At 39.0% G+C, this 24605-nt stretch overlaps 1 protein-coding gene across 1 annotated transcript in view; it reads right to left on the bottom strand.

The window, feature by feature from the left end:
• Nucleotides 1-5301: 5301 nt before the first annotated feature.
• The window catches only part of LOC117384930 (receptor tyrosine-protein kinase erbB-4-like), a 540640-nt gene continuing 521336 nt past the window's right edge, over nucleotides 5302-24605 (bottom strand). Inside the window, exons 22-27 of the mRNA XM_055228388.1 lie at nucleotides 24104-24179; nucleotides 23856-24002; nucleotides 15559-15656; nucleotides 15288-15458; nucleotides 9854-10172; nucleotides 5302-7006 (exon numbers count right to left, since the gene is read on the bottom strand). Coding sequence (XP_055084363.1) covers nucleotides 6189-7006; nucleotides 9854-10172; nucleotides 15288-15458; nucleotides 15559-15656; nucleotides 23856-24002; nucleotides 24104-24179 — 1629 coding nt within the window. The 3' untranslated portion in view covers nucleotides 5302-6188. The remainder of the gene's footprint in view (nucleotides 7007-9853; nucleotides 10173-15287; nucleotides 15459-15558; nucleotides 15657-23855; nucleotides 24003-24103; nucleotides 24180-24605) is intronic.

Below are 24605 nucleotides of genomic sequence, written 5' to 3'. Positions count from 1 at the left end.
TTTCTGCTGCAGTGGAGTGGAGGGGGGTGAAGCATGCATAGCTAAACATGTTGCCTTTCTGCAGTTTACTTAAGCAACACTCGGGTAAACATTGGACTGGAAAACAGGAGCAAAACGTTGTATCCAGACGCCGGCCAATCAGAGAGGGGCGTTGGGTGCACTGCGGAACATTTTCGATGCGCACCGTGCTTCATCTGCAAGTCCTTTTGAGGTTCAAAGTGTGTAGAGCTGTAGATTCTTGCCTCCGGTCAGCATTGCACAACGACTGGGAGGGTGAGAAAGAGGAGAAAGCAATGGGTGCAATTAAAAAGCAATCACTTACAAGTACTTGTAGTAGTAGTATTATGCAGTACAAGGGGATTTTAAGGTTAGGGTGCACTATATTGTCCCCCTAGGGAAATTAGTCCTCTGCATTTGAACCATCCTTCAATGCCACGGGGGGCAACCGCTCAGGAGCAGTGGGACTCGTCTTCAGATCTTGAACTAGTCTAGGTCTGGACGACCTTAGCTGGAGGATTTGATCTATTGTGCATGTTTTGGGTTGAAGGGAGAAATAGGAGTGCCTAGTGAAACCCCAAACAGACACAGAAATAACATGCAAACTTGGGAAGAAAGGCTTGGGAGTTGAAGCCGGAACCTTCTAGCTGTGAGTCAAAAGTAAATTAGCAAATGTAATAAACCTGTGTTTCTCAAGCTTATGTTTCTTGTAAGCACCTTAGTACTTTTGTTGCACTGTGAGTTTTTTCATTAAAATATAGCCTATTCAAGAGATAATAGGCATAATTACTTTTCTTCACATAATAATTCATTCATCATTTGTTTAAAGGTACATTACGTAACTCCCTGGAGGTGGCACGTCACCTGGGTGATTCCATGGAAATACTTCGGAACATTCAACATGGAGATAGATAAGTTTGATGCCATACTGTGGAAGATTATAGCCAAAGGAACAACATTTCCATAGAAAAAAAGCAGGAAGAGACCATCCACCAGCCAAATAAGGGACAGGTTTGTGGAAATGCAAGCCTGCTCAGGGTAGTAAGGGTACATGTTTTTCAATACAAAAACTCAGCTTTTTGTATTGTGATTGACATTTTTTCAGCCGCTCAAAATAAATAATATCGCCCACTTGACTTATAGACTGCTTGATGTGTTATCTACGTAGGTTTCCAGATATGATAAGGTGATATATTGCATTGCACAGCCTATACCAACCCAAAATGGTCCACCTGAAAAGAAAAAAATCAACACGAAACGTAATATGCTTTAGTCGGCTGCTATGGTTAGAAAAGATAAGTTGTACCACTCAGCAAAGTAGACCTTGTTGTGTAATAAATGCACTATCGAGTCTATTATTTTAACGTTTAACAGTATCAGTAAACAGTGAGTGTCATATGTAATCTCGAGAGAGTCAAGCGAGTCTACAGCAACCCCGTAGTGACCTTTTCGATATATTATGCATGTATGTCATTAGCATAAAACTTTGTGCAATATTTGGACTAATAAAAGTATTCTGTCTGATATCTGTTTACACTGCAGGATTCGTCTTGGTCACATTTTGTTTACATATGTTCAGTGCCTTCAAAATCCCTTTACTCACTACAAGACACCCAACCCCCTCTCAACAAATTCACCAATAAAAACAAAAACACACCACCATATTTTACCGAATCTTTATTTATATTAAATTAAAAATATACTTTCGACAGATTCATGTAACAAACATGAGGAACAGTATTTCTATGATATAAAGCTTTGGGTATGGTTTTCAAAGAGCAGTGGTTAGCGGAAAGGGGTGCTAACAGGGTAAGCTAATGGCTATGCTAACAAGGCTGCCATTTTTGTTTTGTCGAGGTCAATCAAACGCATGCAAAATGAATATGAAAATGTACGCTATCAGGAAGCCTGTGGAGAAAACTTGGCTCAGTTATATTTTGGGGGAAAGTTCCACATTAATTGGCAGCGCTTTTGGGATTTTACAGATACGCTAACGTTAGCTTGGAAGGTAGGCGACGAATGGTTAGCAAGGGCGCTATCTTTCAATATACCGGTTTTACACGTTTGCGGAAAAGGTCCACTGAACAAGAGTTTCACATGATAAAACAGAATCAACAAGCACTTGGGGGAAAAATTAGTCAAAGATACACTTATATAAAGCAAATATGTACGGCTCGTTTTGGAGATAGAAATCCAAACCCTCTGATATTTACAAATTCACCACAATTTTGGCCAGTTTTTATAAAAATACTATTCACATTTTTGTTGTTGTAGTGTGGTAGTAACCCCAAAAAGATTCTGTACAGATCGATAATTTAAACATCATTAATGACAGCCAAAAGCGACAATTTGTGCAAGAAAGATGCAACCGAAACGAACACGGCGATGTTGACGACGGTATGTTAAATAAATTAAAAACTCCAAAACGATATAGGGTTTACACACAAATAAATGTAAAGAGTCCCATTTGTGCTACTAATTTCAGTAAAAATAGCAGGGATTCTTGTCTCCACTGTGAATAGTGGTAGGATATATTTATACAAAGGTAGTAAATCACACTTTACCATGCAGGGTGGTATTTCTGTACAGCCTATACGCATGTTGTGTCAGTACGTGGTGGCTACATGCGTCTGCACCGTGGCTTGGAGAAAAAACTGTAAAAAAACATGTAAAAAACGTGGTAGCAGCAGGAAAAAAATGTCCCAGTTTGTTCCGTGTATGGCTGGATGACAATGATCGGATTGCGGGGATGTTTTAAAATCTAGCTGTCTGGCTTGTAGCTAACACCCAGTTTAAAAGGCAGACGTTTTGACGCCAATACATGTTAGCTATCTTTAAGTGTTATCATCTACCATTAGCATATATAAAAGTCTAACGCAAACTCGTGACCAAAATGAAAACAAACTAGGTCCCACCAAAATCTTGTCCATTAATACTGTATGAATTTCATGTTTTCGATGAATGTACGATCAAAACTTTGACATGTAGCTTGTGATGCTAATCTGGTTTGAATAGCATTTGGCTCAGAGAAATTAGCTGCTGCTGCTGCTGCTGGGATATTTAGCTATCAAAGTAGTATTAAAGGAATCTGTTATTCACAATCATAACGTAAGATAATTGGGGATGGTCTGAAATTGAGTTTTTGAGCTGATATCAGATATTTCTTTTGGTGTTGTAACCGATAACCGATATTTGCCGATACTGATATTAATCTTTTAAAATGTACATTCCAAACCAAATTTATGATACGTTATAGTGAAATTTACAGAAGCTGGAAGCACGTCCATGAGCGCTTCCTATTTGGAATGTGGCGGCTAGCAAGTTAGCTATTTTCATTAATATATGCAGTCTGTGTCTGAAATATAAATTCATATTTTCACTCATTCAGTCTGCTGCACTGAGGACAAACTGCCAATCTCACACGGGCACACAGAGACTTGTGCAAAAAAAATATCGGTGCCAAATTTTCACTGGCTAAATTTTCAATATCTGAGCGATACCAATACCTGGGGACATCCTCCAATATTGCATTAACCGATATACCATCCATACAGACAATACTCTTGGGAAGTCAGTGCTAGCTAACATTCTTGGAGCCAAATCCTATTTAATTTCATTCAATTTGACTGACAAAATAATCAAGTAAACTTTCTGACCAATAAGAAAAGACTTAACAGCCAAAACACGCCGTCAAATATGACTTGGTACACACCGTTTCAATGTAGACCTACATAGAATCAAATAAAAATCATTTACCATTATGTAGAAAAGACTATTTTGCCACCGGGTTGTGACAAAAGTGTGCCATCCTATTTATTGCTCAAATGTCCTCTTGCTTTGTTACGTCTTGTATCACTTTAACTTGTTCACATTCTATTGACCCGCAGTTTAGCGCTTCCCAAAGTTCCTCTGGGAGCCGGAGCTTGTGAAGGGCACTCCGAAACAAGTCAGGTCTGGCGTCTCATTTGAATTCCAATCTCCAACGCACTCTTTCCCAGGGTTGTCCGCATAATTCAGAGCAAACGAAAACGCAATTTACTTAACCATCGGAATCCCATTTTTTTCCCATTTCATCACTGCGTATAAACAAGCTCTCTATAAATATTTTACACCCATATTAAATGCTGTCTCCGTTTCATTACGGCTCCAAAAGGGACTACAAAATACCCCTTCATCCAATAATTATGAGATCATCAAAGCGGCGTTAGCAATACTGTTTGAAGCTAACGGAACTGGTTGATAACAAGGGCATACTCCAAGCGGTAGGGCAGGGTAGGCTAGTACGTCAACACTTCGCTATATACTTTCCATTGACTTTTTAAACAATTTGATCAAAAGTGCTAGACGGGGAGGGCAAAAACACTCCACACAGCAAAATACTTCAAATAAATACACACAACTGCAAACAGACTACAAGCTAGCATCACTTATGTAAAAATAACAATGGATTTGTAAAGTCTTTCTTGTGAGTGTTCAGTATGGCTTGGCAGGAGGATTAATGGCTGTAACACCAGCGCTTTTAGCAGCATTGACTGGCACTTTGCCTACACTTCAGTAGTAGTGAGAAGTCCCTCGGGAATCTCAGTGTTGCTCAAATGCTAATATCCTTTCCGTGTGGGTAGAAGTCTGAATGCGTCAAAAACACGCTAAATCACGGTCCATAAAGATATGTATTTTAAAAAAAACGGTGAATTACGTATGAAAAGTGTATTTTTGTATTGTGAATATGAAGTTATTAAAATACAGTAGTAGGCCTATATGTTTAAAAAGATGATAGAAAATATACCTGTCCTTCACAACTATCTTAACCAGTGTCTCCCAACTGAATGCTAGGCCCAGTTTTCTCTTATTTATTGCAACTTTTTACAAAAGTTATTTTCGTCTTTCTGTCCCACACTGTTATATTTAATCGGAACAACACATTATTTAGGATTTAAACTAAACAATTCAACGTAAATTCAACTTTTTGCAACCCACATTCGGGTCTTGTTCCACCAGTTTGAAAATCACTGGCTCATACCTGATTTTAACCCTGACACACATCGTTATAAGAATGCAAAAGTGGTTGTATATATTAGAATCTTAACTTAATTATTAATAAAGATGAATATTAATTAATACTCTTGATTTAATATGACACAGTTGGGAGAAATATTGGCACGGTTTTTAAATAACAAAATTTATAATGGCTGAGAGCGCTATTGAAAATAAATACTTTCTGTGCTGTTAGGTCCAGCTAATATTAGTTAGCAGCGATTGGAAGCGTCATTTAAACCTGTCATAAACAACTCTATCAGTACACCACGTTTTATTATGTAAAAATCTTAAATTAAATAGCCATGTACGTGAATCTAAGTTACTGTGCTGTGCTGGTGCTGTCTGGTGTAATACAATATAAGTCTGGTTCTCATTTTGAACTTTCTCGTTGTAGTAGCTTTTAGTAACTTCAACTATTCCTCCCAACATGGCAACCAGTGTTGATATGAAAGTTAACAGTGCATGGAAAGGCTACTTCTTAATCAGCCAGTCCACCATCGACAACACAGCAGTTTGCCCGGCATATTTTCGGACATTTCTAAAAGTACAAAAAAATCGCAAAAAAGTAACCACGAAAAATGAGAAGCTGTCGTTTTGGCCATCACAGTATCACAGTTACAGTAGAAAGATAATGTCACATATTGGATGGGAGATGGACAACACATTTATACTAGTATAGGCAAAAAGATCGGATATGATTGTGTTGAATGCTCCATTGAGTCATATACAAACCTCGAAATTCCCATCACAGAACAGTCGATCTGCTTTATTACCAGCAGACGTAATTGTAAATAGTTAAAACTCCTCCGCATTGGCTGGCAGTGAGTTCAAATCCTTCAAGATATGTCCCAGTATGTCCCATTCCATTTTAGGAGCTAAGAGTCTATCTACAACCGAAATGGACTTGAGATGGTAAAGGTGCTTGCGGTTTTTGTGTCCTCTCCTTGGAACGTCGCTACAGTCTACAGCGGATGGCACATTATTGGGAGATTCGGGTTTGCTAGCAACGGTTAGCTGGCAACATTTAGCCAGCAACTTTAGCTAGCAATGTTCAGCTAGCAGCGTTTAGCTAGCCCCGTTTGAATGGGACAGTGGATACCGGAGAAAAAAGGAGAGATGTCCAGTTAGGCAAAAAGTCTTTAAGGTAGCAGAGTCTAGACTACAGTGTTCCTTTGCCGGTAAGGTGGGGGCGGCAGAACTGTTCCCGGTTTCAGGGAGAACTCTGACATATATTCTGGATTTTCAGCCACCGCGGGCCGTATGTGTCCGTTTTGCTTATAGAATAGCTTAGCGTTGGTGGACCCGCCTTGCACGCCATCGGCTCCCATCTGGACTGAGGATTTTTGAGGCAAACTGTGCTGCCAGTATTCCGGATTGTCAAATGTAACCTTGAGCTTTTTCCCGCTACCTTTTCCCGTAGTGTGGCCTCCATGTTTCAGCAAGCTAGCAGGATGCATGGTAGCACCGTGGCTCTGGTAGGCCGGAAGGGTGCCGATGCCCATGGGCGCCGCAGTGGACAAGGTACCCGACTGACCTGGTTGAACTTGAGTGGACGTTCCGATCTGGCTGGTTGGGTTGCCGAGTTGACCGGCTTTCAAAGTGTGATGGAGGAGATGTGCTGGCGGCAGGTGATGACAACCCAAACCTGCAGGAGAAGGTTGCGCTGAGGGTAACGGGTAGTGCGGCAAGGTGGTCTGGATGGTCAACGGAAGATGGGATCCTGAGGTGGTGGCGGAGATGGAAGAGGGAGGCTGGGAGGGCAAAGGTAGGCCGTTCCTCCTGAGGACTTCCAAGCCAAGGTCAGCTGGGTTGTGAAAGGTGTTGAGGTAGAGGGGCTCATTGATGTACTCGTCCTCCCCTTTGCAGGGCTGGCTGTTGGGGGTGCTGTGGTAGCCCGGGTTGTCCAAGGCGTGGATCTCTCCGTTTTTGCGACGGGAGACGAATGGGTTCTCCTCGATGGGGTTCAGGTACTCTAAAAGACAGAGTGGGGAAAGATAACAAAAAATTAGAAATGTAAGAGTATAAAACCGGCAAAATCACAGGCATTATTGAATATTACAAACCCATTTTTTTGTCTAAAGCATGAAGCCATATTGACTAAATGTGTCACAAAATGCTTATAGCCACAAGAAGTCACAATCCAGTATTGTTTTAAACCAGGGCATCCAGTTTAAAACATTGAACAACACATTTAAATGTATAAAGTAATTAAGATGTAATTGTAAAGAATGTAAAAACTTAATTCATAATGGATAAATAGTTTATTAAGAATGATTCAGGCTTAGTAACTAGTTAAAGTAACACTGTGTAACCATATTTCGGAACAGTCTCCTTGGAAATAGTTATGTTTTATACCATATAGTGGAAGATCACACAGCTCACAGTAAGGACACATTTTTTCTTCATATTCCAATGCAATAAAAACCTCCAAAATAACTTTTTTAGTATACTTTTTGGCTAAAAAGTTACACAGTAGGGCTTTAAAAAGGGTTTAAGGTTAGACGTTAGGGTTACTATATTAATTAAGTACTTACTAAGCCTAAATAATTCTTAATAAGCAATGTGTTCATTACGAATTAAGTGTTCGTTCATGCTTTATAAAGGCATGAAGTGAAGTCCTTAGGCTTAAGTGTTTCCATATTTTAAACTGAAAAAGCACAAGAAACAAATGATTTTCTAATGAGCGTAAAAGACCCTAGTAGAGGCGGAGATGATAATGGGAATAATAGCATCCTCTCCAGACCAGACGGGCACCGTGCCAACCCTCTCTTGGCACGGCACACTGCATCCGCCGGGGGGTGAAACTACCAGCAAATGACCCTCTTCACCACCTTCCAAGCGCTATAATAGTAAGGTGCCAAAAACTATTGATTTTGCCCACTCTCGCTGCTCCTTGACTTTGCATCAGATGTGCGGTTTGCTCCGAGAAGAGTTATATTTGGAATTGCGCGAGGAAAATCAAAGACTGTGAAGCGCGCGAGGTTGACGGACGGAATTATGATCAAAGACGATACATGACTCGATGGTGAGGCTAGCATACGGCGCGCAACGTCAACTGGGAATTGTAATCAATGAAAAACAGGTAAAACATAGTACAAAAGAGTGTTTACTGTGAATGATAGGAGATGAGGGAGAGGGAAGTAGTCAAACATCTGAAGCAAGGTTGTCTTTGATGGAGGGGAAAAAGCAAAAGGGGGAACTATTTGGTTTGCTTGAAAAACATACAAGAAAACAAGTCATGTTTAGGGCAAATACAAGTGTTAAGGTATTGATTTGCCTGGGAACGTCTCTAGTTATATAAAAGAAGTGTATTTCATGGAACGGGTTCAAAATATTTAACGTGCAAAGGTGGCCGCTGTATTTGAAATGTCATTGATGGACGTTTGAGCCACGTAAGTTTGAAATTCTTTGTTAATGATAATCTCAATCAGGAACACAATCTAATGTTTATCCTCAAAAAACTCCCCCCCCCCCCCCAAAAAAAAAAACAACAACAAAAAACTGTAAACCTAAAAATTATTGTTGGACATTTAAAATAAAATAATTTGTAAAAAAAAAAAGAACACAGTATGCTTTTAAATATTAGTATTATTACAGTATATTTAATTTTTTAATTTTATTTATTTTTTTAGTTTATAAAATTTTAAAACACAACCAGTCAAAGGTTTTGGACACCACAGTCAATTAAATGTTTTTCCTTTATTTTTACTACTTTTTACACTGTAGAGACATAATGAAGACATCAAATGTAAGAAGCCAGAAACAAAGTAAAACAACTGTAAATACAAAAACTGTGTTGAAAGATGTTGACTCGTCCCATGTAATCAATAAAGGACTTTTACCTCGAACCTGACTGCTTTACTTTGTCACAGTGAGTTCTTTATACTAAAAGCGTAGTTATACTCATCACTATTTGCTAGCATTAGCCCTGTCCTTGAGGAGCACCTGTTCAGAATATTTTACTAATAATACAACTGTAAGTATGTTTTATATTTTAGATACAGTTTCTACCCTTCGATTTGTCGACAGTGCAGCAAAATCTTGGCCTTTCCTCAATGAGCTTTATGACGAAGCTCTTGAAATGGCTTAAACTTCTCAGGTGTGCCTTGTCAAAGTTCATTAGTGGCGTGCCAAGAGTTTGCAAAGCACTGATCAAAGCAAAGGGTAAAGGCTATTTTGAAGAATCTAAAACATAAAGCACTTTTTTTCTACAAATCTATGATATAAATAGTCATGAAAATAAAGAAAAACGTTAAATGAAAAGGTATGTCCACAATTTTGACTGGTATGTATGACTATTTGATACTTGGCAGCTGATGTCATCAACATTCTTTGGGGGGTGTCATGCTAACTGTAGGCACTACTCTGTCTGCTACTCAAGTTTAGACTTGAATCTGATCTTGGTTTTAACACAAACTGACCATATAGAACTGACTTAGCTGGAACTACAACAGGTCAGCTGATGTGTGTTCTTAAAGTCCCTCTCAAATTACATTACACTAACAAACTTATTAGCATTAGCTGGCAGTTTTTCAGTTAGAGATTCTTGCCTTTTTTGTTGAGGATCACACACTTAAACTGGACCATGAACGCTTGTGTTGATCATAGGCTCCTGAAAACCTGTTTTTTAAATGCATTTAGTATTTTTTGTGGAGATCTGGCTGTGGTTGCTAATATATATTGTGTCACCAAGGTAACTGCGAAACATTCCATGATAAACATACATGCAGAAGTCCCCCAGCGTGACGTCACTGCAAAGTACCAACATCATCAAATATTATGGGATTTAGTTGTATTTACTGTACTGTGTTGTGTTTACCTGAGGAGCTCTTGTCCTTCATTGGCGTCATGTATCCGTCCTCGTCCGTGTCTCCTCTGGTTGTCCTCTCGCCCAGAAAGATGGTGGGGTCTGCGCTGTACCTGTGTCCCCCGCTGTCCTCCGCGGTCCCTTGGCTGTACCTGTGTCCCGTGCTGTCCTCTCCTGTCCCCTGGCTCTTGTTCTTCTTGTGAAGGCTTCCGTTACACCGCTGATCCTCCAGAGCTGAACCTCCGGAGGCCTCCTGGGTCGCCCCGGCCTGGGCCCCAGACGAAGAGCCTTCTGTGGGGTTAGGGCCACCGTCTCGATAGCCAAACTGGTTCTGTTGAAAAATACATTTTGTTTTGAGGATATAATTACTAGATTAAGGGATTGTAATAAAGTTAAATATGTTTGCCTAGTACAGATATTGCGTGTTAAATATTGTAAAAGCAGCTATTAAGGTCAAAATTAGGGTCAACAGTTTGCTGTGTGTGGTTTGCATCTAATTATAAAGCGCTTTTATCCTCCGTGAAACAGGAAGTGTGCTGTTAGCATGCTAGTTGTTACCGTGACAGCAAAATCCACTCTGGCCACTTGAGTGTTGTGAAAATCCCTTATAAACTCATTGCGGTGAATAATTATAATGCTAGGAATGTGTTAGGACTTTGAAATTAACAATACCAAATCAGATCCAGTGTCTTTAACTTTCAATGCTACTGTTGATCATGAGGTTTATTTTCCTGTTATGGGCACCATTTTGAAGACTTTTCACCATTCACAGTATAAAGTATTTTGTTTTGAAGGGCTAACTACTATTTCAGTGGTCCTAAAATCTCAGCATTCTTATAGTAAACTTTCACATTATGATTCTTGTAGGCAAGCAGTGGGCGCAAGGGCTTCTGAAGACGTTCAAACCAGGCTAAAAACTATAATTGCAAGCTTTGAAGATAATGTGCATTACAGTGAAGGAACTTTGAGAGAGATGTATGAATTTAAAACCAAGAAAACACATTTTCTGTATTTCCACTTAATGACATCACTAGGTGGAACAGACCTTTTTCACATTGCAAGTAAGAAGGCCTTAAAATGCAGGATTATTCAAACATATAGGAATGAAACACAACACACCTGCTTGTCTTCACGGAGATTGCAAAAGTTTATGCTGTATTGTGTAACATTCCAGAAAATACAACATCTCCATGGAGAACATAAGGTTTCAGATGCTCCACCTAAAATTTTACATAGTGTCGCTTAAGAAATGTCTGATTATCAATTCAAATGTAATATCTCTTTGATTAACGGCCAAAGACTACAGTTAATACTATCAAAGCAGAAGCTATCTTACGTAACACATCTAGGTCAAAAGTTCAGCAAACATTTCTGGTGTCTCTGCCAAAAAACTCAAGTTGGAGGCACTTTTTGCATCGGTTGCTTTATCACCTGAAGCTAAGTCAATGCTAGCCTTAACCCGCGCAGCTGTCTGGGAGAGGTAAACCCATTTGGGACCTTCCTCCGATCGCACCCCCTCAACCTCCACAAAGAACAGAAAGCCCCTCAAGAAAAAAACAAAACATGACACCGCTAGCTAAGGCCGAACGCGCGCGATCCTGTTGCTAGCCAGCCGCGGGCTATCTCACCTAGGCCGCGTACGCCGCCAACTGCTCACTATAGCGGCAATTACAGGGAACGCGGTGGAATGGAGGAACAGAGGAAGCGTCTGGGGGGATGTCTACCCACCTACTCGCGATGCCTTGCTGATCAGATAGCCCCCCTTCCCTCTTGCTAGCGAAGTCTTCAAAGTGAGGCATTATCTGCGGTTCTTTTCAAGTACGGGGAGCAAATCCGATTAGATAAGAGAATGCGGCCTGAATTACTAACTTTGTATGGCAAAGTCAAATGGTGCACTTTAAACAATGACTTCTGTTTCATGGTTGAACTCACAAAAGGAAACATAGTTGAAATATGGACTTAGTTTTGGGGTAAATACAAAGTCTTTGAATGTTACTGTGTTTTCTTTACTGTCCTCTTGTGGTTGGAGTTGGTACTGGTTGTAGACAATGCTAAAAAAAAAATAACACATCTCAGTTTTATTGTAATTAATTTTATGGAATGTTTGGTAATCAGAGCTTTTCTTTTTATATTGTAATTTCAGAAACGGGAAAGAAAGTTGATTTGGACAGTAACAGGGATGGACTTTAGCGGGAAAACAGTAAATCTTAGCTCCGTAGCAATACTAATTCCAACCATAAGGGGTCAGCATAAACAAGAAAAACAAAAGTATTTTCCTTCCAAGGGCTGCTATCTTGGCTGGAGCATCTACCACTTAACTGTGTGATTTCCAGTTCATGGTGTGATCACTAGAGCATTGCAAAATTAAGCGTTATAGGGCCTTGGCAAGCGCGTTTATAGCTGATTAGTCCTACTCTGTACTTGATCTATTTTTTAAAAAGCTCCACAGTAATGTTGTTTATTTATTGATTTGAATTTAAAGATGCTTTAGGTTAGCTCATTTTGGATAGTTGAAAACGAAATTATCAAAATAATTCACATTTTGTCGTCCAATAATCGTTTACAAGACTCCAACAGCTTGTACTTTTGTTGCTTCTGTTTATGTTAAATAGGGGGTATTTTATTTCTATGGGGTATTAACTGCTATATTTGCAGTTTTTGACATTCTGAGTCTCCTCTGCCTTTGCTCCCTTTGTTAAGTCACTCCCCCTTCAGCGCGCAATCACAACACAATCAGCTTGCATCCCACTAATGAAGCTACTGCACATCACATCAGGTTTGTCAAGTCGCTGTGTACAGTTTTGTATCGTGTTTTTGAATATTTATGGAGACTTGTCGTGTGGGAGCATGGGTGAGGTAGGCTTGTGGGTGGACCGATGCACAAAATGTTCCAGCTAACCGTGAGGAGGGTTCGAATAGGGCTTGGGAGAGATCGCTAAAATACTCAAACATAAACATACATGGATGACATCTAAAACTTCTTCAGGCTGTTTTTGATGAAGGAACAACATTATTACATTGTAAAAATCTATGCCCTCTTTAAAAAAAAAAAGACTTTCTAAATGAATGTGTTAGCAGAATGATTGTTTATTGCTGTCCTAGTTGGGTTTGGGGGTAAAAAGTTATGCTAACCACTTTTTTTTTTGCATAACGAGAAGAGTTCTTGACTTGATGGAGTTGCTGTCCTTGAATACATGTAATAGGCATCCATTAGGGAATATGGAGCTGGCGGCGCTAGCTAGGTCACTGCGCTTACAAGTGTGTGCTAGCACGACATAGCTGCAATGCAAACAGCCCATCCCATTGTCTATTAGCTAACGGGTGGCTATTATACAAGAGACTGCGCTGTTTACTTATGGAGTCCTGAGTAATGAAACTTGGGGCCGGGGGAGTAGCGGTGTGAATAGGCTAGCGTTAGCCACACGCGCGCACAGGTGCAGATGATGGAGGGGCCCATTAGCAGTAAGTCAGCAGTGTATTGGAAGTTCCTGGCCACCTTGAGCACCTCCAAAGGACAGGAGGAGTGGATGGCGTTTAACTGGAAATTATAGACAGTGAAGGAGAGGTGAGTAAAGAGATAATAGCATGGAGGTGTTACAGAACCTACCAAGTGTTAATTGAGGCTAAAAACACATAATGATTACACGTAACACAATGGAAATGAACAATTGTAAATGACTGAAGGAGCTGTACCAGAATACTGTCTTAAAAATGTGAAAAACAGAGCTAGTTCATTTTAAAAAGTTTGCAAAGCTTATTCTTCACTTCCCTTATGCATTCAGAGCATCGTAAATATTCACCGCAATAAGTTTATAATTGCTCTTCACAACGTTCAGAGGCCAGAGTGGAGTTTTGCCATCATGCTAATGCTAACAAATATCATGCTAACAGCGCATTTCCTGATTCTTGGTTTATAATTAAATGTCTTTGTAATCCCTCCCAGTCAGCTAACTGAAGAAGCAGCTTGGATGAGCAGTGAAGCGACTTTATTCAAAAACTTTTCTGTCCACTTGGCAGAATTAATTTTTCTTTAACTATTTATAATTAGATGCAGATATTACACAGCAGTCAAATTTCTAGAGCTGCTCACAGAATATGTCTGAGGCAAAATAAACTTTGCTCAAATACATGGGGAAAATCTGCATAAATTAGCACAGTAAGAACAGTTATACAAATGTTTAGCCATAAGAGCCTTTAACGTTTCATAATGCAAACTACTGATTTTATCAGGAGGCACACCAACTACTCAACAATTTAAAAAAATAAATAAGTAAGACAATACAATGACAACACTTTGTGTATGTAGGCTATGTGAATAAAGTAGCCCATGCTAGTAACTAGCATACACACGAAAAAAAATAAAACTTCTTATTGGCAAACCTAAAGGAATTCATCCCATTTGACATAGTGGTCATGATCCAGAAGTATTTCCTTAATGTTAATTTTTGGCTTTCACTATCCAATTAAAAATCTCTAAGCTAGCAGCTACATGTCATTGTTATTCCTTCTAAATTGCTATCTATTTGACATTTGGTTTACGCTGATAAAAATTTAATTGTTCAGAACGTGCTCAGAGAACTTGAATCGCACTAGAAGTATTAAAAATAGGCATTTCTTGTGGAGGCCTCGCCAACTGCTTAGCTAGAAAAGCTACGTAACACTAACTAGATGATATTTAGTTAGCTAGTAAGTAGCTAGAATTTATAAAGCACTTATAATGCTAATAGATTAGCATTTACAGAACATGTCTCCTTATGTATATAGTCTAGATATATGTTATTTATTTGGATGACCAAACGTCCCTATTTACCCAGGACAATCCCAGTTTTGAGCCTCGTGTCCCCTGTCCCAGCACATTTATCCAAAACTATTGATTTGTCCCAGTTTCACACAAGAATTCTCCCAAGTGTCCCTATTTTTGACTTTTATTTAATTTTTTATTTAGCCAAAATTCAGAAAAACAAATAAATATGGACTCAACTGCACTGACTGAAATCTCCCAGAAGATATACTGTCTCACAAAAAGATGTGTGAATAAGACATGAATGGACCAAGTACATAATAATATTCTTAATTATTCTTAAATCTTTTCACAGTTTCACAGTTTATTATTACCAAACCCAACCCTGCTGTGTCCCAGTTTTGATATTGAAAATCTGGTCACAGTATATTTACTCCATGTTATTGTGACGTGAGCTAATTGTCAAAGTCATTTCTGTTGTGGATCAATATATATTTTCTAAGTCAATAGCATTCACTGTTTGTAATGGAAATGCACATTATAGTTTTTCATAAATCAATAAATGAAAAGTGAAATGCTAACTATAACTACATAAAGGGGAAAAACATAGATAAGCAGGTTACTGACAAAGATTTACTCACTCACACAGTATGCCTTAGTAGTATTATATTATAGCTGTGTGATGAATGCATAAGCTGGTCTCACCCTGTTGGAGTCGACCCTGGGCCGTGTGGAGTAGGACGGAGGGGGCATGTTGAAGCCCTTTGGCACTAGATACTCTTCGGCGTCCATCAGCTCATCCAAGTCTTCCTCGTCCAACAGGCTCTGGAAGAACTTACTGTCGTTCGGGCTGGGCAGCTTCATGCGATCATCCCCCTGCGACCAGAAAAAAAGAAAATTAAAACTAAAATCAGTCTGCCGAACTTCTGGGATAAAAAAAAAAAAGTTGAAATTTTGATGGAGAAATGGCACTCACTTGAATGACCAGGTATCGTTGGGGGTCACGCGCCATTCGGCAAAACTCGGCCGCTAGCTCCTTAAACTTGGGTCTGCTGTCTGCGTCAATCATCCAGCCTGGAGAGAGAAAAGAGACAGAGAAAGAATAGATAAACTCGACAGAAAAAAGTTTGGTATAAAAATGCGCAAAATGTAACTTCAACCTGTTATTTTCATCCTTTGTTAAAGAACACAATAGTAAAATAATTATTATCATTATGACGCTGAATATCATGTAAGCGTGGAGCTGATTATCAACCAAGAGTTTTTCGCAGATATGTTTTGAAAAATAAGATTTGCAACTTCATAATCAACCATGGTTCGCTTTTTTGAAATGAAGGTGCGATAAAATACATTTGCTCGTAACATTTTGAAATTTTTTTGTGTCTTGTTTCAAATCTGGTGCAGCAATAACAGTGAAGAGCCAAAACTGAAAGGAAAGATAATACTATATTTGAAAAAGTATTAGTCCGTACTTTATTTTATGATTTTATTTTTTGTAAACATGACCACTGTTTGTAGCCTGTGTACTGTGCGCTCTCGTATCTGGGAATATAACAACAGAAATATGCAACCGAAAATCACATTTGCCATTTTCGTTGTACTGTCACATTAGCAACTGGTTAGCTAATACATGCGCCTTAGACTGTATATATAAATGAACTCGGGCTGGGCATGTCGACGCGTTTTATCATGTCACGTGTATCAGTCAGCCAGCTCTGAAATGGACATAACTAACCTGCTACGTTCTAAATAGGAAGTGAGCAGGATGTAATTCTAGCTCCATCGACTCTGGCTCCAATTCACTTTCTATTGAAAAACTGTCACCCCTCTCTCTGTAACAGCTGCTGTCAGACTGATCATTTTGACCTTAAAATGTTTGTATTAACTCCTGTTTTGTTTTTTTTTTTTTTTTAATCTATGTTGTCCATAAATCAACATATAAACATCAATAACAGACCAATCCGGTGCCTTCTTTCCCCAAGGTCACTCCCGCTAGCATTAACAACAAGTTGATTGGCAGCAATGCTAAGCGCCCGGGAAAGAAACATACCTTCAACACCCTCGCTACTGAACTGCTCTTCGGTTCCTACGATACTCGCGATTAAAATTGCAAATACGGACCTCGGCTCCAGATTCGCCGCTATAACTGCTAGCATCGTTGAGCTTCATTTGGCTGGAACTGAACGCTATGGTTGATGTCACACTCCCTTAGGCCACTTCTTTATACAGTCTATGAGCTGAGTGAATCATAGCGATGCTGCACTGAAACATTATTCTTTATATTTTATTCCACTTTTCAAACAAATAAATGAATAAATAACGAGATGAATAAACCAAGGCTATTTCTATAACATGCTATCACCTCTTGTTCTTGATAAACCCCGATGTCTGTCTGATTTAGCTTGGTCGTGTTAACATCAATGGTCCTCATGCTAACACTTAGACTAAATGCTTCACAATTAGCACTGATCATAATGTCGTTTATCTTCAGTGGAGACTATCATTGCCCGATTTGGAGCCCTGTCTGATTTGGCATCGTATTTCAAACTGTGCATGCCCAGATACTTTGGCGCAAGCTCTGAAGTTGCTATTGTAACCATACTTTGGACAAATGTCATTTTTGAGAATCATAGAATCATTAAAACAAATTTACTCTTGGAAAAATAAACTGTTTCACTGATGAATACTTGCTCAAAGTCTGTGAAATTATGTATTTAAACTGTGAACTGATGTTAGAAAATAGAGTGGAGTAAAGCCTGACTTCAGAAGTTAAATGGCTGATTTTGATGATTCAAATCTGTTTGTTTCTATTCTATCTATAACTTTTTGGAATTGTCAGACTTTGATATGAATACATTTAAGCTGAATAAGACTTGTGGACACAGCAACAAAACAAAACAATTTGACCCGGATCCAAATCAGGCATGTTAACCTTGGCACCTTTTTTATTTAACTCGTTTCACTCTTTGTGACTTTAATTTTATGTGTTCTGTCGCGGTAGCTAAACGTAGCCTATTGCTAAGCTTAAACATGTCCATATTAAAGTTGACAATTTCATAGAGTTTATTTATTATTTTATCAATTAAACAGTTTATATTGCAAGAGTAAATTTGATTGAACAAAAATCCCGAAAATTTGGTTTGTCCAAAGTACAGTTACTTCAGCAACTTCAGCGATTGCACCAAAGTATCTAGGCATGTCCCATTTCGCCATTAGGGGCCTGAACGATTATGCAAAATATCAAACAGGCACAGTTTAATAGACCTGGTTAACAATAAGAAACTGTAAACAAATAGGTAGTGGTGGTATAAGTACTTAATTTTGTTACGTAAGTAAAATACAAATACAAAGATAAAGTAAAAGTATCACATGAAAAATCTACTTAAGTACCTGTTTAAAAGATACTGAAAAAATAAAGTATTTCACACAGATTTTCATAGTGTTGTTCATTTGTTAAAGTGTTAAATGCAGTGACATTGACAATGTAGTCAAAAATGATCCATATTTTGGTCAACAATAGCAATACAAATAAATTTCTTAATTTTCTCATAAATTGTGTGTATTTATTTTTGTTTCCTCAAAGCCGAAGCTTGAACTCGAAAACTTGAGTCAGGATTTTACCATGAACATGGTCAAAATAATCCCTCACATCATATGAAAAGCACTTTTTATTTTTCAGTCCAATGCAATAACGTAGTGGAGTAGAAAGTACAGACCCCCCCTCTCAAATATAGTGAAGTAAAAGTAAAAAGTATCCACTGTAAAATGTACTAAAGTAAAGTACAGATACCTACTTACGTGCAGTACGTTACTACTTTTACTTCATTACATTCCACTACTACAAATAGATGTTTTTAGACAGATATAAGGCAGTGTCCACCAGTAATCTGACCAGAACCGAAGAACTGTCTTGAATAAGCAGCAAAACATTGTCTAAAACTTTTGTCCCGTTGACAGATTAGAATTTTCCTCTCACAATTATAGAGTTTGATAACACGGTACGTCATATTTAACAGGATGCAGATGTCTAGAGAGGACATGACGAGGCATATGGTTATTAATAAGTGGCCTTAAGCGCCGTGCTGCTAGTTATGACAATCATATTTTTAGCATTAGCACCTGGACAGCGCCAAAATTGTACTTCTCCGCTCGAGGCAAGAGAAATCCATTGGCAACAACATTAGCAAAGATGGCTGCAGGGCTTTCACCGAGCACTGTCACAAGCAATTGGCATAACGTATTTTTATTATTTTGCACAATAACTATTAACGCACCATGACATTCTCTTGGATTAATATTTGTCTGCAAGTTGGAACGTAAAATTCCATCCAGAAGGTATTAAGAAAGTATTTGCAGTAGAAAGATAATGAAATATGCGCAGATTTGGCAGGGAGAGATGGCGTGGGAGTTGGGAGCCTGTATGTAAGTCAGTTGATGCTCTTTTGGACGTTTTGTATTGAGAGGAGGCCAATAGCTGGAAGTGGTCATAGACTGGAACGACTCAGATGCCAAAGTTGTTTTCAAAAAGTTGGAACACGCCGTGAAATGTAAATAAACGTGGCATTAGCTGGAAACTTGGAAGCGTGAGAAAGTGATACAAGTTAATACGAAAAATGTGTACGGGATTCTAGCCGCTCAACGGGGTTTTACAAAGAGTCCATAGTATTTCCACTTTGTATCTTTGTGACTTGTGAGTGTTTATGGAAATTAAAGCGTTTCAAATAAAATCGGATACTCTGAAGTTGAATTTTTTGAGTCGGAGTAAGTAAGTGGACTTGTTTCTTTTATTAAGTCGTTTTAGATGAATATTACGACTTAAAATGTCCAAATCATAACATAATGATCCACAATGAGCACCAAACACCTCACACTGTGGTGGTATCCTTGGGCAAGACACTTAACCAATCTTGCTTATGTACTCAGGACTTTCAGGCACAGGGTTTCTTCTACATTTGAAGGAATATGTGTGGCAACAGTCTTGAGTTGTTATAGCTGCAACACAACATAAATCAAATCAAAATATTATATCTTTAGCAACAGTGGTGGAAGAAGTACTCAATTCTGTTACTTAAGTAAAAGTACAGATACAAGAGCAAATAAATACTCAAATAAAAGTAAAAGTCCATCCATTCATTTTCTTCCGCTTATCCGGGGCTGGGTCCCAGGGGCAGCAGTCTAAGCGGGGGTTCCCAGACTTCCCTTACCCCCATAAAAGTAAAAGTATCACATGAAAAATCTGCTTAAGTAAAAGAATTAATGTTCTTTAAAGTACAAAGTATTTTGCGCATTCTTATAAGGCTTCAAATGTAGTGATTTTGATACAGATTTGTGCTGAATTTTGTTCAACAGAAACAAGTGAACTGATTTTTTCCCTAGCTGTTTTTATTTGTATATTCTTGCTCAAACCATAAATATGTTCAAAATAAACTCCGAGCCATTTCTGCAGGTCTCACGTAATAATGAAAAATACTTTTACTTTTCTGTCCAGTTAAAAAATGTAGTGGAGTAGAAAGTACAGATAGCTTCTCTCAAATGGAGTAAAGTAAAAGTAAAAAGTATCCACTTTAACATCTACTTAAGTAAAGTACAGATACCTAAAATGTATACAGTACTTTACTAGTCTTACTTAATTACGTTCCACCACTATGTAGCAATCAGGGCCCAGCCTGTAAGCAGACTAAAAAGCTACTTAGGACCCCGAGGCCACCAGAGTGCCCCCAAGAGCCCGTACATTTATACTGAAAACACGTTACATTTGTTGTTATCTATAGTCGCAAAATATTTACTGCTGCCTACATTTGTTTTTGAGCCGGGCAGAGGTGTGGGCAGCTATGTGTTTACACCGGTGCAAGGACCTCTTCCCCAGAGGTTGTGTTACAAGTTAGAGTTAAAGTTAGTGACTTTAAGTTTATCTAAAGTCTTGGGCAATGCATCAAGAACACAAGAATATGACTGTTTTGAGAAAGACTCGAAATAGCCTATTACTTATCTCTTACTCTAATGGACCTGACATGCCTGGATTAAACAGTGAAGAGGGATGTTTATACAATATGTAAAGGATATATATCTGAGCGACATGAACACAGCAGAGGTGAGTCAGTGCGTTAAATTGTCTGCTGTTGATTGTTGGCTTTTTCTTCACAATCAGCCATCAGCGAGGCTTCAGTGAATGTTCAGGCTACTGCAGACGGCTCCTGTTATCACATTAGTAACGTTGATAAACCACTGTCACATTTGCTGTACGACTGAATGGCCTGTGAACAAGTTGTGACTCGTGTGAATGTGTATTGTACAGGCTAATTAATATGCACATTTACGCAAGTTGTCTACTAATTAAACATGCACATTTACACTGTGTTAGTCAACTGCTGACTGTGGTCATAATATAGTGACCACAGTTAGTCATTTTTGGTCGAAGATGGCTAGTACTCAGTTACAGTTATCCATCACTATACCGCAGTTTACCTTTCGTGGTCTCGCTGTTTTGCGGATTTTTTGCATGTTTTTTTTTTCCAGCATATGAACGTGCATTGTGTTCTGCGTCCTGATTGGCTGAGGGACTGTAGACCATTGTCCATCAGTCTCCTCCGTGCCGTGTCTCCTGTACAGTGCAGAATGTGTTCAGACAAATTTACATAAATGTTGGATCGCAGTGTGACTCTGAAGTGCTGTATGTTTGCAAGTTTTCTCCCCAACAAAACCCACGATGACGATGAAACGTTCTGCACCGACGAAGGTTTGAACTTTGAGAGTGTTTAAACAAGAGAGAAATGTGAGAAAATGTTAATGCCTGTCTGAGAAAAGTGTATAAAGTGTGTGGTGAGGGGTTTTACAGTTGCAAAACATATAGAATAATGTAAAAAATAAAGCTGACTATTTCACGGCTTATTTTTAGAACGTAACGAAGAACCACTGTACTCTAGTCGGCTACATTTACTTGAGTAACCCTTTTCTGTGTGTTCTTACGCCATACTTTTACTCTTACTTAAGTAAAAGTTTAGGTTGAAAACTTTCGAAGTGTACTATTGCTTGAGTACAGCTTCAGGCTTTTGCCCTACCCACCTCTGCATTTTATAATGTAAATGTAAGCCCAATGTAGCCAACTGGAACACATTAAAATCCACCAGAAACCAGGAAAAAAATAGCTGAGCCAGGGTACATGCACTGCCTTGGGCCCTGGAAACAAATTCAGCTTAAGGTCTTGGTAACATTTACACATGTAAGGTATTATTTTCAAATATACAGTACACCTCTGAGGTAATACTGGTAACAAGCTGCAGGTTACGCCATCACAACATTTCCAAACTCGAGAGGTCCTGCCGTCAAGACCAGTAGTACACAGTCTGGTTAGGAGCCTATATGTAACACTCTAGATCATATGAACCATCTTGTACACAGTATTTCAACTCCTCTTCTCCAACCCGAGTCTGGCAGCTGCAATAAGGCTTTTACGCAGATGAATATTAAAAGAGGAGTATTTGATTAAACTGCGGTGAGTACGTGGCACCTCGGGCTCACTGGCGGAGGTGTACAAACGTGATTCACACACAATAAAAAAGATAGGGCCTGCGCTCCCATCAAAGACTGAAGAACTGTACTGGAGCGGCTCCTCATTTCACACACACGCTGACGAATTTGAATAAAAAGATGTTTGTGAATCAGATGGGATTGGGGTTTTGTTGCAGATGAGTGTAAAAATGAACTACTAGGAGAAAGACTTAAAATAAATGCAAGTATTGATATTTTGGATGCCCGGCTAACAAAGGAGGTGCTAGCATAACCTTAACCGTGTATAATTTTGTTTGTATAATAAGTCCCCTTGGAGTTTTATTTGACATTTTAATGTAAATGTTATTCATTTATTCTTGTTCCTGGATGGCTACTGTACGGTTTTACCAACAACATCTGAACAGTATTATAAAACCTCAATATCTCAGCACTATATGGAGCGCTGATACAAAATTTCAGTTGTCACTCACCCCCTATCCCCGCCCATGTCTCTATTCTTAAAGAGGATATATTTAAAATGTCTGAGTAAGCCTGTATTGTCCATTCCTGGCATAGACTGTATAAAGAAGTGGACTAAGTGATTGTGACGTCACCCACAGCGTTCGGCTCCAATCAAATGGAGCTCATCGAGGCTAGCAGTTATAGCGCCTAATTTGAAACGGAGTTCCACATTTTGAATTTCGACCGCGAGTATCATAGCAACCAAAGAGCCAATCCAGAATGAGGCTGTTGAAGGTAATGCCTCCATATCGCTGTCAATCAAACTTGTTGCTAACGCTAGCAGGAGCAACCTTGGGGAAAGAAGGCGCTTGATTTGTCTGTAATTAATATTCATATCTTGATTTGCGGACACAAAAGCGAGATCAAAATACCCGGATCATGTAGAGCGGGTTAATACGGACATTTTAAGACCAAACTGACAGGGCTCACTGCAGCAGTTACAGAGGGACGGGTGACAGTTTTTCAATGTAAAGTGAATTGGAGCCAGAGTCGATGGAGCTGGAAGTGCGCCCATGCTCACCTCGTCTTTGGCTAGCGCATTAGCTATGTCCATTTACATAAACAGTCACTATTCCCTCTGTCACGCTTCGAGCCAGACTCAAACACAGCCGTCCAATCAGATTTGTTTATTTCAGTGACACATGTGAAATGAAGGAGCTCATTGGTCGCCCATCATTTTGAACAAAATGATATTCCTGTCACCTCAGATTAGCTTAGTGCTTCACTCATTGATTCTGCAGAAATCCACGATGTTCTCAGACTTCCGTGATATTTTTTTTCCCCTCACAAGCAGCCATATTTGTTTTGACACAGACAAACCATGCACGTCCCTGATTGGCTAATCCACCTGTCAATCACGTCCATCTGAACTCGGGGAGATTCACCGGTGACCTCACTATTTTCATAAAGTATTGAAGACGTTTGAAGTTTTCTAGATCCCACGCAAATATTGTCCACTTCTTGAGGCTTGAACGCTCAGAAAATTTCAGTTTTCACCTGCCCCCTATCTCCGCCCACTTCTCTATTTTTGCTTGCGATTACCCCCAAAAAATTCTGACTCCAGCTCATACATGTACAATTATAAAATGTTACATACCCCATTTTCAACAATAAAAAAACAACTGAAAAAACACCAATGAAGTAGTTTTAGATCAATACTGCAGTTTACAAAGTACAAAACCATGATACACGTAGTACTTTTCACATAATAATGGTGTTTGTTTGATGAGTTATCATAAAATGGCTGTATCAAGCACTACTCACATTTGACCATGACCATGTAGACGTCGATGGTGCAGATCGGAGGCTGGGGCAGTCTCTCTCCTTTCTCCAGGATATCGGGAATCTCTCTGGTGGGAATGCCATCGTACGGTTTACCCCCGAATGTCATCAGCTCCCAGATGGTCACTCCTGCAGCACAGGGACAGCAAAAAACATCAAGAAAAAAAGAAAAATAAAGGAAAAAAAAAAGCATAAACAGTTAAAAATCCATAATGAAACTTGTCCCTCACCGTAGCTCCAAACGTCGCTCTGATGGGTGAACTTCCGGTAGTGTATGCATTCAAGAGCCATCCATTTAATCGGCATCTGCAGATGAAAAAACAAAAACAAAAACATAAATAAAGCACATTTGTTGTTTGAAAATCTTTAAATAAGCATTAAAGCTACTGTTATGGCTTTCCTTACCTTAGATCTTTAATTGTATTGTTATGGATCTTTTTGACCTAACCTTCTCAATACCATCTGTTGTTATGTATGGGTGTATCTCTTGTTTGTGCTGGATCTAATTATACAGCGTTTTATTCAATCAGGAATCAGGAAGTGCACGTTAGCAGGCTAGTTGCTGTTAGCTTTACCGTCATCGCAAAACTCTGGCCTCTGAAAGCTGTGAAAAACACTTATAAACTCATCTTGGTGAATAATTAGGATCCTCAGAATGCCTAAGGTAATTGAGGAATAACTTTAAACCAGTTGTGGTTTTCATGATTTTGAAACAGTTGGTAGAGCATTTGT

The sequence above is a fragment of the Periophthalmus magnuspinnatus genome, chromosome 2 (genome assembly GCF_009829125.3).
Source record: "Periophthalmus magnuspinnatus isolate fPerMag1 chromosome 2, fPerMag1.2.pri, whole genome shotgun sequence".
In the NCBI taxonomy this organism is placed as follows: Eukaryota; Metazoa; Chordata; class Actinopteri; order Gobiiformes; family Gobiidae; genus Periophthalmus; species Periophthalmus magnuspinnatus.
The sequence above is the reverse complement of the archived record's forward strand: the minus strand, read 5'-3'. Positions and strand labels throughout refer to the sequence as shown.